We start from the raw sequence: 18,475 nt of genomic DNA on the forward strand, positions 1-18,475 counted from the left end.
TAAGAAAATTAAAAACATTCTTTGGAATAATATTGTTACAATAAAAGATTGGCCCAAGTAAATTATTTAAGCTTTTATTAGTTAAAATTCAATTACATGAAACATAAATAAACAGGATAGAAAAAGATTAACTCCATGTTAGACTAATAAAGATAACACTATCACAATAGTTGAAAATTCTGAAAAAAGTATTACGGACTTATTTTTAGTTGTTAAATAACTTTTAATTATACTACCGCTATGTTCTGTCCAGTTAGATTGTTCCTGTTAGTTTTACTGACATGAATTACAGTGTAGTCACCCAATTGGCAGCAAGTTTAAGTGATAGCTCAACTAATTTTATCTGTTTGTTATAGTTCCTATTGGTTCTCTCTTTCTTCTATGATGTTATTACAGACTTAGATACACTCTGCCATATACTACGTAATAATATTTAATGTAATAGTGGTCTTAATGTTTGTTTATATTAGACCGTATATAGTATCCAAAAAAATTACAATGAAATAGTATATTAAATCGTATATAGTATATTTTGTATCACTATATTTTTATTATACATCTATTGGCTGGTCAGTTATTGTAGTAGTTAGAATGCTGACTTCTAGATCAGATAGTCTTGAGTGTGATTACAGAAAAGGACCTGGCATTTTTTTCCAGCTATTATTTTATAAATTTTGTCTTGTTAAAATACATTCAAAAGCATGTCCAGGATATTAATACTAAAAAAATAAATAAACAAACATAAGTAGTATAGCTTAATGACAAATTGCAAACAAGATTTTCTTGATTCTGTTTTAATGTGTTTTGCATAATTTTTTATGCATCCATTCTCTGGAAATGATGTTAAAGATTAACAGCATACAGCATCTTTGTAGATTGACAGTTGACAGATTAGGAATGTATTTTTCCTTTTGAATTAGTTGAATTCTATTTATATATATATATATCTTTTTTCTTTTTTTTTTAAACCTCCAAGACCACCAATAGGTATTGCTTCAGAGGATAAAGATGAATGAATGATTTGTAATGTGTATGAAAATGCCACGTATGAAAAAAATAGTCAAACCTTAATAACAATAATTAGTAAAAAAAATGGTATTCAAAATATTCTACAATGGTTTAATTTTATATTTATCACTGAGAAAGATAGAAAGTTCAGATTCCATATTTACACAATAAAAAAAGTAATTTTTAATATGTGTATAAATTTCCTCTCACCTCTGTGTACCTTTTTGGAAGAAGTCAAAAATATTCACTATATGAATAAAAATTTCAAAAGCTATTATGTTATCTTGTTCATACAAAAAAGCAGCAAACAAATTGAAAAATCAATTGAACTTTCAGATTTCAGTTTGGATTAAATTACCTCATTTCCATCACTTGCTCCAAGACAAGATATGCTGGTTGAAGCATATCAACTGGCATATCTTGTTAAGTTCACTTTTAAGTTAGGAATACATTGCAAATGTTTGTGATAAAATCTAAAGGAATGTCTATTTGTCTATTTATATTCTACAATGGTTTAATTTTATATTTATCACTGAGAAAGATAGAAAGTTCAGATTCCATATTTACACAATAAAAAAAGTAATTTTTAATATGTGTATAAATTTCCTCTCACCTCTGTGTACCTTTTTGGAAGAAGTCAAAAATATTCACTATATGAACAAAAATTTCAAAAGCTATTATGTTATCTTGTTCATACAAAAAAGCAGCAAACAAATTGAAAAATCAATTGAACTTTCAGATTTCAGTTTGGATTTAATTCCCTCATTTCCATCACTTGCTCCAAGACAAGATATGCTGGTTGAAGCATATCAACTGGCATATCTTGTTAAGTTCACTTTTAAGTTAGGAATACATTGCAAATGTTTGTGATAAAATCTAAAGGAATGTCTATTTGCTTAGTAATTTAGAGGTTCATGAGATATGTCAACTTAACAATGATACAGCAGTTATTACTTATTACCTCACTTCTGTCCATATGGTGATAAAGTCAGTTTTATTAATTTTACAATATGCTTCAAGTACCAGGCAAAAAACATACATTTTATATTTACTAGGAACAGCTTTTATCAATAAAAACTACAAATTAATGATGTGAACAATTGAAAAAAAACATTTATTGTTATTTTTTTACTATTAAATTTAGGGAAAAGGTTGAAATATTGAGATGAACCCCTAATTAAAATATTAAAGTTGGACCCTTTGAATATAAAAAATCTACTTTTGGTTTCCAGAATTTTTTTTCACTAAACAAGTCCATTAAAATGAGATAGAGCTTGATGATGATTTACGTTAAAATCTTTTGGATGACTCCTAATAGACTAAGGAATAAAAAATGATTTTACCTTATTGAAAGTTTTTTCCTTATTTTACTATTAAACATTTATTAGTGTTCAGTTTTCCATTTTCATTGGTTTAAAACTATTTGATCTGAGAATTTTTGTACACTATACTTTAATATTGACCATTTTCTGTTTTATTTTTCTTTAGATAAACTTTTTACATTATGTGATTTTTAATGCTTTTAGTATTTAAATATTCAAAATAACAAAATGTTTTTAAAATGGCAGAGAGATTAAAAATTCTTCCCCAGTCATTTAAATCACCAAATAATGTGATTGAGCGAGTTACTCAGTACTACGTTTTATTTTGGTAAACATTTATCAATTATTTAGAAGTTTAAATTGTTCATTCTTCGGTGTAGCAATTTATATACCATTGATTAAATAAAATACAATGAAATATTTATTATAAAAGTTGTTAAAAAAAATATACTGTTTGTGCATCATTATAATCATTAGTGTAGCATTTTTCCGTAATAGTAGGTTTCAGAGTATTGATCATTACTCTATTTTTCACCAGTCGCTTCAGTCCAGTTGTCATCGATTAATTGGTGTTTACTTCCACTGTTTTAACCTTCTTCCTCAGAATATAAACATCAGCAAACTTGCAAACAAAGCTGCAAAAAATAGATGTAAAAGTAGAAATACACTCAAATAAACTAAAAGAAATATTTTTTTTTGATGTAGCCAAAAATCATGACATTTACTTCTGTGGTTTCTGAAATTAATTACAAGTAACTTTGCAATTTTATTAATTTTTTACATTTAATTTATTATTTTTTCTTATCTTTACAAACAGTCTGTTCTTTACAAATAAACTTATAAAACTATATATCCATAATTTGTAACTAATTATTGCCCACAATGTATTTATTATGTGATTCACATTTACAAATTATTTTTTAATATTCACAATTATAAATAAAAAATTAATATCTTAGATTAAATACATCATATTTATTATATGATTTTGGAAAGATTAGAACCTCCCCCCCCCCCCGGAAGTAAATCTTACATAAGTGGATTACCTTACATGATAATATGAAAGTAATTAAAAATTAAATGTATACAGTATAAAAATGTTTGTGTTTTGACGAGGACTACATTATTGTTTATCATACTTAATGGGACATTAATTTACAGATGTATTTGCGACTGTCTCTTTACTCAGATTAACAAAAATATTTACAGTAATTTTTCATCTCACTCAATTAAAATAATATACAAATAAAGTAATGTGAATTTAAAAAAAAAATTATGGTTGTGTGGATGTGCTTTTTATCTCAGTAAACGTTAACCTATAAACAATGAAGTTAAATTTGTAACTCGTATCCAAAAAAAAATACAATGAAATTGTAAACCCTATGGTAAGAATCTCTCAGATAACAAAATGATACTGATATCAAAAAAGGTGAGAGACTACATTTCTACTATCAAAATCTGTTATTAATTTAGAATTCTGTTTTAAAAAAAAAGTTAAATATATTGACTACAGTTATATACTAATAGATAATAAAAAATGTTTAAGCATTCCGTATAATAAGCAAAAAATTGAAAAATTTGTTACAAAACTCTTACCATCCCATTTCATTTGTTAAACAAACTCTTACAATTAGAAGCGGTAGTGTAAAGTCATTACCACAATTTTGGTTAAATTTGACAATAAATTTGCTGTCACAAATTTATCATCTGTTAGCGTTTGTATTGTATGTTGACTTATTAGTGATTCAACATCTTTTCTTCAATTGCATATTTATTTGGAAAGTAATTTTCACCTTATATTTCACTACGACTCGTATTGTCTTTATTTTAAGTATTCAACATTACTTCAAGTTTTTAACTTTTCAGCGTGATGAAAATTCAGTTTTTTCATTGAATCTATGTTTTAACGCAATATTTTTACTGAAAGATATAAACAGAAAAAAAATCAAGTAAATGGGTTTTGCATTACTTTCTTTTGTATTCTGATCTTATTTTTAGCAACAGTTGTATTGATTATTTATTTACCTAGTCTTACTTCATTAATTACCATATTTTTTATCTATAAAAATACAATTTAGTGTAGTTTCTTTCTGAATGTGTATGATAAAAAAATGTGATGGTGTAACACATATCACATTTACAGAAATAATACAATTCTTATCATTCGTTGTTTAATAAATGAAATCAGGCCGGTAAGAGTTTTGTAAAAAAATTTTTTTTTTTTGCTTATTAAATAGAACACTTAAACATTTTTTATTATTATTTATTATTGCATATCTATTGTCTATATATTTAACATGTATTATTTTTTTTTTAAATTCTAAATTAATAACAGATTTTGATAACAAAAATATAATCTTTCTCCTTTTTTGATATCAGTGTCATTTTATCAGCGAGACTTACCGTACGGTTTACAATTTCATTGTAATTTTTGTGGATATCACTGCATTTTGTTAGATTATTCTTTTATTATTTTTTTATGATTTACTGATTGTTATCTTACGGATTTATTAAAATTTATTGCCTTTCTAGAACAAACAAATATACTTTTTTTTAATTTCTTAGCTTGTTGAGAGTCAAATCATTCATTTAATACCATATTTTACCTTTTTTAATAAAACTAGAACAATGACCTTCACGAATTGAAGATCCATGATATAATATTGCATTTATTACTTTGTAAGTGTAACCCTCGATTTTTATCGTATCCGTGGACACACTTTTTATATTATTATTAAATAAATTTTCTTTTATTTCTCCATCAAATAGTTCTAATTGTTCAGACTCAGTTTTATTGCATGTTATTGAACATTTATTTAAGAAGGACCTTAAAATCTAAAGGTCTTTCGATCAGTTCACACAGCTCCTTTCGGATGCACTCGGCTCCTGTCGGCTGCATTCAGCTCCGGACGCTCACACAGCCCTGTTGTACGCTTGGCTTCGTACGCACTATATAAAACCGGCTTCGCATTACATTCATTCTTTCTTCTTCCAATAGCCTTCGTGGATTCAACGAACATTACATATACCGTTTAATCATATTACATATAAACTTACAAAAAAATAATACTAATTGTAGAATAAAAAAATAGAATTTATTTCTGTTTTATGTAACAAATTTTTGTTGCCGCATTTGCAACACTTTCCTACTGTTCGTGTTTTTTGTGTTTTATTTATTTTTTTTAATGCAGTGATGGGAATTAAAAAAATTGTTTCATCTTCAGTACTTTCATTTACATAAGAACATTTACTATTAAAACAAGCTGTAGTATATTTTCTTTTAAATTTTATTATTTCAAGTACATTATCAAGTTTTTTTACGCTACCTAGTACTATCAAGTACTGCTACCTTGCGGGGTGATTTGTAAATCCACCTTTTTGAGGAAAAAGTGACTTATTCGAGTCCCGCGGATCATCAAATGGAAGAAAAAAAGTTTAACAAAATTCGAGGTATTTTTTGAAAGTATTTTTATTAAAAATCTAATTGAACTGAAATATAATGTTTTCATGCTTATTTTTTCCCATTTTAATTTTACGTGTAGGTTAGGTTGTATTTAGAACTCTAAACATAGCTCGTTGACTTCGCCGTGCCGTCCAGTTCTGCGGGCTCTTACCACCGAAGTACGAACGAACTTCTTGAACTTCTTGATCGGGGAATTAAGTTTTTTTCTAAACTCTTGTTGGTTTTGGGTGATATCAATGGAATGATTTTTCTACACCTTGAAGGGGTTTTAAAGTGAAACTTGAATAATTTTAAACTTTCAAAGTATAAAAATAAAATTGTTAAGAAGCACCATTCCCTCTCTTAAAAACCGGAAATTAATAAATAATTCAATATTTATTAATTCCTCGTTGCATACTAATATTTCCGGTTTCAACTAATATTGAAATTTATTAATCCCCGGTTTTTAATAAAATTAATGTTTTACCGTTTCAGCAAATCAATGATTTTTGTTTTTAAAATTACCTGTTATCAGGGTAATATAATTTTGAATTTTTAAAAACTGGGTTTTGACAGGAAATTTGTATTTGTTTAAATGGTCCAAAATATTTTAATTTGAGGGGTTTTTAACAAAATTTTATTACCTACACTGATGTTTAGTGACGGATCGAATTCTTAAAAGGTTTTATAACACTTAAGTACCTTAGTAAATATATTCAGATCAGTTTTTAAATTGTATATTTTTATAAAAGAAAATAAAAGTAGAAATAATTTTCAGTTTCTATATGTGAGAAAAAGCTTACATTTTAATTCCAATTCCAATTATAGTAAGTTCACAGACATCATTGCCAGATTTTCTTCTTTAATGCATTTATATGACTTGTTATTTTAAACAGAATATGCCTTAGCATTATGATGTACCTTTTACAATGGTTAATCAAAATATCATAAGGCATTAATTAGAAAACAAGGACCCTGAAGCTTGATATGTTATTTGTGAATAACCTATATGTAAATCCTTTTATATTTTTTTATTATATTATTTTTACAGTTATTTAACAACAACTTGTTAATTTAATTAGACAAAGTAGTTTAGATAAAAAAAAATTAATCTGATCAGCATATAGCTCAGATATGTGTTCCACCTACTACATTAAATCTCCCAGATTTTATTTCAAGCAAGGCTCTTTAATCTTTAAAATTAGTGTCAACAACATCAAATTTAAAGAAAACAAAGAAATAATAATAATATTGATAATAATAAAAAAATAATTCAAACGTATAGACTGATCAAAAAATTTATGTTCATGTATATTTTTAAGTATCATTTTTTTGATCAGTCTACATTTGAATTATTTTTTTTTTTATTAGTATCAACATTATTATTATTTCTTTGTTTTCTTTAAATTTGATATTGTTGTCACTAATTTTAAAGTATTAACTTTACATCCTTTCTTTTATATTGCCTTAAGACATTAGTTCACTAGTTTAAAAAAATCTTACAGTTACCTTTTTTGAATTTTAGAAAGTAATGAATATTTTTCAAAATTTAACTTGACATTTTTTTCAATACATCTAATAATATTTGTTAAAAGAGAAACAAATTTCATCAAAAGAGTATTGCTGAAAGTATTCTGTTGATGATTTAACTAGGAAAATGACCATTTTTTATTACTGCAGAAGAGCTACTCTTCTTATTTTATTTATTCTAGTAAGAAACAACAAGTTGTGCTCATTTACAATTAATGATTGATCAGTTTTATAGGTCTATAAATTGCCAATCCAGACCAGGATTAAAAACCAAAACCTTCTGGTTAAGAGACAGAGACACAACCACTCCATAGAAGTGAAGCAATACAAATATTGGCAGTGATTTTTTTCTGTCTTTTACTTAATATTTGTTTATAATTTTATAAGAAAGCTAATATAAAATAATAGCTAAAGCTATTATTAGGTTCTGAATCTTCCGTACCATACTTTGCTATCAATTTAGCCAACAGTCTTAACATAATTTTTTCTTCCTTGGCAGATCTATTTCCTTTGCAATGCAATGTCATGTAAGGTATTTGTAGATAAACCCCATGTCTTGTAACCAGACACATCTGAAATTTTGTTAGGGTAGAAATGTAGGAATGGATCTAGTAGAAGTGTAAATGTCAGCATCAATTGTCACCTAGGACAATAAATTCACAAATTTATTTATTTTTTGTTATCAAAATGAATATATCACACTGAATTAATGTATACAACATTTTTTTCTCTGTTTAACCTTTCTTCAGTATTCTTGTTTCTTTTCTAACATTTTATTCTTTGCTTTTCCATTTGCTTAGCAATACTATTTAGTATTGCTAAGCAGAAATCTAATTTTCAAATTTGTAGTAATTGTTGATTTTTTTTTTTTGTAGTCCCCAAGTCAAAAAACCAAGTTTATATTATATATTCATCATTAAATCCATTTAATTTTATGCTATGATCATATTTTTTTGGTCTTAACCTCTCACAGAGGTCTACTTTAATGTTATAGATGCAGAATTTTATTTCTTTTCAAATTTTCCATATATTTTCAAAGGGATCATACCTCTTTACTTATATTTTAATCATACATTGGATATTGACCAAAATATTCAATCTTGGCCAAGGGTAAGAATTTTCCTAAAAATATAATTGGCATTGTTTATTAATTTCTAGACAATTATTGTGATTGCACTTTGATTTTTTTTTTGGAATCCAGAAGCTTTGGAATTTGTACAAGGATATACATAAATGATAAAAAATAATGAATTGGAGTTGAAATGAGATAAATCTATGAGGGTTATGTCTGGGAAAATTCATGAATCTTGACTTCATGAATTCATGAAGCTATACAGAAAAAGTTGTATGCAGTGCATTTAGAGGAAAGGAAGTTTTTATGAATGGTAAGAAGGTTTCTGATTAACATAAATATATCGGCAGAACTAAGAAAACATTTTGTTTAGTCTTTTATATAGTGTGATAATATACAGATGTGGAACATAGACAATCAAAAAAAAGGAAGAGAAGTTCTTAGAAATCTATAGTTTTAGAGCGAAGAATGGAGAAAGTGAAATGGGTAAAAAAATGAAAACTTAAAAGATTCTGCGAGAGAGAGAGAGGAAGGAAATAGATGGAAAGGAGATAGGAGGTTGTTAAAGAAGAGGAAAAAATCCTGGCCAGGTAAAATTGATTTCAGCAATTGTAATAAAGGCAAAGTTGAAAGGAAAAAATGTTTTAAGTCCTAATGGATAGTATATTTAAGACCAAACAAATGGAGGATTTTCAGGTCTGTTATTCAGTTGATCTGCAAAAGAAGATATTATCATTGAATTTTTCTGTTTAATACTTTTGGAAATACCCTTATTGCTACTGATTAGATTTTTATTGACTAATTTCTGTACATTATTCACATATTGCTTTTATTTATATTAATTTATAAAAAATGTTGAACAAAGTATGAAAAAAGTAACAAAGTTCGTGAAAATGCACTTTCAGAAGATCTTTTCAGATCTATTATACAGCTCTTTTAACAGTAGTGTTACAAGCATTTTAAAGTGGCTCAGAAACATTAACAATCTTTTATATTATTATTATTGTTTAATTTTAATTTCTGAATCACCTTCATATTACAAGCACCGAAACCTAGATTTTGTCATTTCATCAGTCAACATTGGTTATTTAAATAAATTTGCATTTGAGTCTATTGTACATATTTATAGTCCATTGTAAAAAATAATATTAGTAAATAAAAGAAAAGGATTTTGTAGAGTTCACTTTTAATGAATGCTTGATGATAATGTAAAAAACTAATTGTTTGATCTGAAAATATTTGAATACTTTTTATTTTCTAACCCCTGAATTTAATTTGTTTGTGTGCATGTGAAAGTGAGTACACAAAATAAAGAGGGGAAAAATAAATGGATTGAATGAATGTGTTTGGTTCAATTCAGCAATGTAAATATACAAGTTGAGTAGTGTTTGAAATGTTGCACTGAATCTATAAATTGATGATTTATTCAATAGCATTGCCAATGAATTTATTAAAACATTTTATCGAGTTCTCTTCTGTTCTTATTATACTTTGTATTGGATAAGAAATTTAACAATTCATTTTGTATATGGTACTGGTAAAAAAAAAAATATGGAAATTCTAATCTTGCATTCACTGTTACTGGTTTTGTTTTTTGCAAGTATTTATAGATAAATCTATCATATTACATTTGAACTGTATTTTACCTTCAGATAAAATAACTGTTATAGTGGAATTTAAATAAATTCCTTTTTTATGTAAATTTATTTTTTCCATCTTATAATAATATTATTTGTATTCTGTTAATGTTTACATAACACTGTAATAGTGTGAACTGTTAACAGTGACATCAATAATCTGTTATTACAATTGATCTGTAATGCTGCAGGACCCAGGTCTGTAGATGTAAATAGTACAGTTGCTTTTAATTATGTTTAAATATCGAAGTTATCAGTGTAATTCAGCTATTCAGATTCAGCTAGTGACACTGAGTATCAATCAAGTTGAAACTGGACCAGTAGCTGAATTATGATTGGACTTATTGCTTCTTGCAAGTCAGTTTCCTATGCTAAGTAAAAGTACTGTGTATACTGAATTTTTTTCGACAGATGTATTAATGTGTCATTTTTACTCTCCATCTTAGTATCTGATATTACTGTAATGTGTGTAAAACATCTGAGACACTAGAGACACCAGTTACAATCGGCTTCACCAAGAGTAATGATGTTCCCTATACAGTCCAGTACTTGTGATGAACAGAATAAACTTGTCATTTGTAGACCTTAATATTACCTACATTTTGCTGGCCCAAAACTAATGTGCATTAGTATAAGTGGTTCAGTGAAGGTAATATTACCTTCATGTAATATATGAAGTCATATATTATATATTATTTTAACAGTAAACTACTTTACTTCTAATTTCCCTTATAAACTTAGTTTGAAATGCTTGTTACTCTTTAAAGTAATCATGCCATTTTTAGGAGTGAGCATACAATCATTTGGTAATCCTAACAAACAGACTTTGTAAATTGTGCTAAATATGTGAGTTTAATGTGTGAATTTTATATTTATTTCTAAGAAGATTTCATGATGAATTATTTTTTTTATTGTATGAGGATGATTTATATAGGAATGAGTATTATTCAGATTCTGGCTGACCTAGGTCTGAGGTAGTGTTATTTCTGAACCACTACCTGTTAAATATAGATACTCAAATTTTATTAAAAGAATTTTACTTCGATTTCAGCTATGATCCTGTGACATCATACAAAGTTTGTAACAACTTATTCACTTAACATTTATCCTTATTTAAACAGTTCTTGAAACAAATAGTCATGTTAGTATTATTTTTATATTTGGAAATCTGTTGAATGAAATCTTTGGAAATACTGTTTATTTCTTTCATATTATAATATATTTATTTAGTTTAGTTTTCCATTATTATTTTAGATTTTTACTGATCAAGATTTTTGAGGTCTTTGTTTTAATGAGAAGTAGACTTACTTTTGTTCAAAACTGGAACTGCATTCTTATATTTGCCTGTTCTTTAAGTCTTGGCATGCAGAGGGTCAAGAGAGATATATTCCCCAGCTAATGGTTACAGTACCATCTTAGTAGCATGTTTTTGTAGATACAATAAAAAATGAGGGTTCCTAGCCCTCATTTATTTTATAGAACACTCATGAAAAATAAATTCTAAAAAAAAATATTTTATTCTACTTTTTACATTTAGATTTTCATTTGCAATTATATTCACAGTATATTTAATCAGTATGATTTTCTGTAGGCTGTACATTAAATAAATAAATTTCAGTTTTGAGGGCTATTAAATTTTTTTTTAATAATTTGGTTTTTTCCTTGTTTTTTATTTCATAAGATGTGTAAATTTTATGGTAATAATTTCAAATCATTTTAAAGAAAAAGATTTATTTAAACAATTTTTTGGAAGATTTCTTAGTTTTTTGTAAACATTTTATGAGGTAAACTTAAAATTAATGCAAAATTCATTAATTGTTTTTTAACATGTTGGTTGCAGTAACAGTTACATATGTTCTATACAAGTAATATTTACAGTGAGGAATCCTATTCTTCCCTCGATTTCCCTTCTATGTGGTACAGGTCTCCTAGGTAGTTGGTAAGAAAGGAAAAATTTATTGACACTTTGGTGTGGACATGTAGGATTGGTACAATAAGAACCTTAACAAGATAGATATTTTTACAGCTCATAACACTACTAAGCAACACAAATAGTTCTATTAATTACTAATAGGTAGTACTAGTAAAGATGATAGCTTACAAGGTATAGTTGTGATGTTTGCACTTATATGTTATACCAGATTCTGGTATAACATATGAAAATTACATGCGATACATAAAAAAATATACTGCAGCTAACATGTTAATTAGCATGTGTTATAATTGTATCACAAGATTGGGGATCATAAACTGGTTTTTTTTTTTTTTAATATGTATGAGTAGAGTATTGTATAGAAACATTCCATTAACAACAATTATTATTCTACAAGATTATGATAAAAAACTTACTATCACCCTCCTTTCCTATTATGATTTTTAAATATGTACTACGAAGCAGGTCATTAACATTGACAAATGGATAGAAAACAAATAGGCATAACAGAATAATTGTTTTAATAATTATACATTTTTGCATTACATTTGATATTACTATCTTTATAAACCGTTTATTTAATCCTAGGATTATTTTTCGAATAGAATTTAGCAATTGTTTTCCGTATTCATCCTAATGATTATAATTATTGCATTGTAGAGATGCTTATTAATATCCACATTGTTTGTATTACAAAGATATTTTTAATGTATTTTTTCTTTTAACAGGATGAAGTTGGCTGGTTCATATGCTGGTAGACTGTGGCGGCGCAAGTCAACAATTCTTGGGGCTGCACTAGCAGTTGTTCTGTTAGTTCTGTGTCTGCAGTACAATTCTGGTAAAGTTGTTGAAGTTCCACCTCAACCGGTCCAAGTTGAGGAAGTGCAACAGCAGCGTGATCTTGCACCTGGTGAGAACAGTGTACACTTTGTCGCTAACCTGCCTGCCACTGCTCTTGCCCAACATGCAGATGTTAGGGTAGACCCAAACAGTGGTATGTTTTGTCAGATCTAGTTCTATCTATGTACATATAATTTTAAATAACGTACAATTTTCAAAGATGCAGCAAAGTAAAGTATTTGTTTTAAAATGAATTACTGTTCCTTTTGTTATTAAAAATAAATTTCATAGTAATTTTCAATGCAGATTATTATTATTCTGGAAAGTATAATAAGACATATATGTTATTTTATACGTATATTAATATTAGATCTATGGAAATAGTTTTATAACTAATCTTTTATCTTTTTTGTCTTCGTAAAAATGACTTCAGAATTCATTTGAAATCAGTTTGTTTAAAATGTGTGTTTTCTTCCTAATTTTTGATCAAATTGTATAATGAAATATGAAAAAGATAAATATTTTTTTATGTTAATTTTATTATGGCATTAAATGCTTTTTTTACCATTTTTATGCATTTTTTAAATATTACCTGTTTATCTTTGTAACTGATGCTTTTATAAATAACAAATTTCAGTAAAATTAATAATATGTGTATTTTGCTTTTTGGTTAATATTATTTCTAAGTATAGTGATGCAGGTGAAACTGTGTTTAATTAATACATGGCAAAGATGAATTGCATACTGGCTGTTTGTTAAATAAACATGTTTATACTGAACATTTTATACAAATCTGATGACATTGGTAAACTCTCTTCTCATGATAAATTGATTACTACAAAAATTTTCTGTTTAGGACATCTTTCACTGTTATTCCATTATTTCCAATTTAATTATTTATTATACAAAATGTATTGTTATCAAAAACATAAACTATACTAATTGTATTATCTATAATATAGACATTTCATTTCTCTGTTAAAATCTTCTTAAAACAATTCTCTATTAAAATTGCCCTTTTACATATATATATATAAAACATGTACAGTTATTATTTAAAAATAATAGTTAATTATAATTTATTTATTATCAATTTAACTAAATAAAAATTAATGCTTCAGCACAGCATATAGATGTATTTTAATATACATCTTTTGCAAGCGAAGATTTTATTTACATTACTTTTATTAGTGTGTGGGTTGTATAACAACAATTAACACATAATCTGATCGTGTGCTGTAAAAACAATTGTACTATTATTTATTTAACTATTTCTTTCTAGTGAAAAGTAAATAAAACTATTGCTGCTCCCTCCCCCATCTGGATAAACATTTTGCTTCATCAGGTTGTACATAGCTACTATATTTATGTAAGTAGTACATGCATGTATTCCTATACATGCATTGTACTGTAAAAATATTACAGTAACAATGATTTTTTTTCAACTTACCCATCATGCTAACATTATAAAACCTATAAAAAAAATTTTAAATGGAAATCTACTAGACCTTTTTGAGTGTATTAAAGAAATAATAATATTGACATGGTATATCTGAGACCGTTTGTAATTTTCCAAGATGCCATCTAACATGTTTATTTTTTTCAATAGTTATGAGTATTGTTTTATGACTTTTTTTTTAGTAAAATACATAATTTTGATAATTTTAATTTTTAGACTTTTTTTGTTTATTTCCAAAATTTCTTAATATTAATCAAAGTTCAGTTCAGTTCTATTATTAACTTACTTTTGAATTACTTCTTGAAATTACTTTGAATTACTTCAAAAATAAGTCTCATAAAGATTTATTTTTGAAGTAATGTCAACACTGGTAAGCCATTTGGTGCAGTGATTAGTGTACTGGCTTGTAGATCACCTGGTCTCAGGTCTCAGGTTTGTTTCTTAGCAAGAGTTAGACATTTTTTTCACCTATCATTTCATTCTTCTCTATAAAAAAAAAATAAAATAAAATATTCTTTTAATTATATTTGCTCATATTTATTCTTCTCTTGCCAGAAAACAGTATGAGTTAAAGTTAATTTACTTAACTGACTGAAGTAATTTTTTTTTTATTATTTATTTAATTTAGTACTAGGTCTAGCAATGGCTCAGAAGAGTGTCATGGAAAAAAAAGGTTTTTTGGAGATTTTTGTTAGATTTTTATGATTGTAAGTCGTAATACCTGTAAATAACAGTAATATTTTAAAAATATATAAAGTAAATTTAAGTAAGTATGCAGCCATTATAGCAACAATGCTGTAGCTGTATAATTTACTTAATTATTCATTATATTAAAAATATTGTTAATGAAACCACCTATTTGTGTAAAAACTGTTAATTTTTTAATTCACAACTTTTAAAAAAAATAGAGTTTTTTGATAAATAGGAGCTAATCTTTTGAAAATCCTTCTGTAATCTTTTTATGCAAGATCTCAGTAATGAAAGGATTTAAAAGAAATTCGTATTTTTACTTTTCATGTTGGTGTATTACTTATGTTTATTTTTTTTTTTAACAAACTACAGATACAAAAGGAAATAATTGTATTATTGCATGCTGGATGCCAAACTTTCTTTTTATATTCATCCTGTGTTATATTGACGTCTCAGATTTTGATAGAGTTAATAGAATCCAAAACATTTATGGAGTGGGAATACAATAACTTGTGGCATAACTTCTGCTACAAGATTAACCTAATGTGGTTTTTTTTTTAACTTCTGTCTTTGGGAATCATTTATAGGTCTTGAGTATCCCAACAATTTTTAATTGTAATTATCCCAACAATTTAAGTTGTAAGTCCAGTTTTCTTACATGTTTGAGAAAAATGAAGAGTATGGGAAACTTTACTTGAAGGGACACTTTGAGCTTCCTAGAAACCTGTTTTATTGATTGTACGCCAGATTTAAATACAAAAAAGGATAGTTACAATATATATTAATTACAGAGAAATGTGAACCTTGTTCATGACCCTGAAAGTTTTCTCTTCTCTCTCCTATTTCATCTTTTAAGTTCAGTTGTTTAATATTACCATTAATGCTTCCATCTTTTCCTCTTAGATTAATAGCATTTTGTCTGTGTAACCATAGCTATATTTGTCTAGTGTTAGTTTTCTTAATTCTTATACTGTTTCTTGTTCCAGTTTATCCATTCTTTCATCTGTACAGATTTATTTTTCTTTGTCTTTCTTAATAAATAAATGATTTAATTTTAATAAACAATTTATTAAATTCCATCCCAACAGCAGAATATAATAACTGTACTTCAGTTTTAATACTTACCTGTTTGCTGGTTTTTTTAACCATTAGCATTGTCGTGGAGATCATCACTTCACAGATAATAATTCAAATTATTTTATTGAAATTAATTTTTTAAGATTCATATTATTCCTCTGAACTGTAAAATTACATTTTAAATTCTACTAACAAAAACCACTTAATACAAATATTGAGATAAGACATGCCTTACTTTAATTTTACTATAGTATTTTTGTGGGATCCTGCAATCTTAGTCATAATTGAATTTATTTTATCAAATTGTATATTAAAATAAAGACAGTAAAAAAATTAAATACTAACATATACTTTGTAAATAAAATAAAAACATGCTGCACATGGTGCAATGTCCATTACACTACTTACTAAATTCAATACAGAACTGTACTGTAATGAACATTACACCATGTGCATATTTTTATTTTATTTACAAAGTATATGTTAGTATTTAATATTTTTAATGTATTTATTTTAATCTGTGATTTGATAAACTGAATTTAGTTATGAAAGGTTGCAGAATCCTGTGAAAGTACCATTATGATAAAATTAAGGTAAGAAATGTCTTATCTCAATATTCTGTACTAGGTGGTTTATGTTAATAGGATTTTATAATTCAAATATGTAACATTAAAATTTAAATTAGTTTAATTAAATTTCAATTAGTTATTATAACATTAAAATATTATTTTTTAATTATGAAGACTCCAGTACCACCTAAACTTCAATTGCAATCAATCAAGTTTTATTTTCAGATCAATTTTAATAAACGTTGACAGGGACGATGCACTACACTCTGTGATTAAAAAATAATTTGTTTTTTTAATGTATCACAATTAGCTGTCTTTTGAAATGGTGATCACCACAAATGTGCTCAGAGTCAAAAATTATAATAATAATCTTTATTCAACAAGATAAACAGATTACAAATGAAAATAAAATTATTTACAGTTATAAATTCTTAATACATAAGCTTTAGTAGACATACAACCAAACAGTATAAAATAGAAGTAAAATAATAAAAGTAAATAATTATTATGTAATCTTGTGGAACTAGGTACCCCCTATAGTAATAACAGTATTAGAGGTTACCATCAAATTATTTTCATTGAGTAAAATAATAAACTAATCATTTATTGAATAATGGTCGAGTGTGGATTTCCAAGTTAGATTTCAAAATTAATTGCATGTTACAAGTCTTGCAGTACTAAAATTTCAGCTAGTGACAAGTTTATATATACATACAGATTAAATAACTCAGAACCACAAATACAATACAAGAATACTGTGATAAAATTAAAAATGAAATTAATCCTAGATAAAATTAAAGAAAAATAATGATAACAAAAATAAAGATAATAAAAATTATAATTGAATAGCAAATAAGAAATATTAAAATTGACACATTCCATTTTAATTTACCACATTTAAGTTAAGATTAATTATATTCTCATGTATTTATTGTTACTTTTACTTACACAACTGTTGTATTTACAACACTGTGATTATCTACTGCAGTATTTCTCAACCTGGGGATCGCAACCCTCATAGGAGTTGCAGTGATCTGAAAAGGGGTCAAAAAATTAGCATACAACTTTACACATAAATAATAATGAAATCATTTTATGAAAAAGAAATCATTTACTTTAAATATTTTACTTACATTTATAAGTAAACATGTAAAGAAAATAAATTAATGAAATGGTTTCATTTGTTTTTCATTTAAAAGTTTCTCCATGCATGGATCTATGTTAGAAACACATACAAAAGTAAATTGTTTTCAGTTAATAAAAGACAACTCATATATTTAGTTTTTTGCACAACCATTGATGAAAAACCCTTTTCACAGAGGTAAGATATAGTGAAAGGAATTAATATTTTCAATGTTTCTGTTAATAAATTTCCATATTCACTTTGATGCACAAGCCAAATCATATCTAAATCTTCAGATGTGATTTGTAATTGTAATGTTTTATCAGCATACATTTCGATGAGCTGATTGTGAATCCCAATTGGTAAATAAGCAGCTGTGACAACAGTTTTGCTAAATGAGTTTAGTACCTATCTCTTCAAGAAATAATTTCTATTTCTGGGAAATACTCTCAGTCAGTTGAATTTTTAGCTCATGCAAATGCATCTTCATGCTATCCAAACTGTGGTGAATAATAGTTGTCTTCTTTATCCAAATTTTTCTCAATATAATCAGAACTGAAGGGAAACTTATCAAAACTTTTACTTTGCAGCAAGCAATGTGAGATTTTCTGCAACTGTATGGGGTTTGGACATCTTAGCTACTCTTAATGCTATGAGATAAGATGCTTCAAGTGAACGTTTATCAGTATGGCTTGATTTACAGATAGAAGCTTGTTAATTTCTCAAAGTATGTCATTTTCTTTCAAAAATTCCAAGGGTTTGGTTCTATGATC

At 26.4% G+C, this 18,475-nt stretch overlaps 1 protein-coding gene across 5 annotated transcripts in view; it reads left to right on the forward strand.

Moving 5' to 3' along the window:
• LOC142325258 (hexosaminidase D-like) overlaps positions 1–18,475 on the forward strand; it is a 670,113-nt gene that overhangs the window by 627,732 nt on the left and 23,906 nt on the right. For 4 of the 5 annotated variants that reach the window (XM_075366764.1, XM_075366765.1, XM_075366766.1 and 1 more), the window contains one exon: positions 12,673–12,938. In XM_075366764.1, the coding sequence (XP_075222879.1) occupies positions 12,674–12,938 (265 nt within the window). In that variant the 5' untranslated portion in view covers position 12,673. The remainder of the gene's footprint in view (positions 1–12,672; positions 12,939–18,475) is intronic. The other variant, XM_075366762.1, reaches the window with a different exon arrangement.

This window comes from Lycorma delicatula, chromosome 5 (genome assembly GCF_047948215.1).
Source record: "Lycorma delicatula isolate Av1 chromosome 5, ASM4794821v1, whole genome shotgun sequence".
Classification (NCBI taxonomy): Eukaryota; Metazoa; Arthropoda; class Insecta; order Hemiptera; family Fulgoridae; genus Lycorma; species Lycorma delicatula.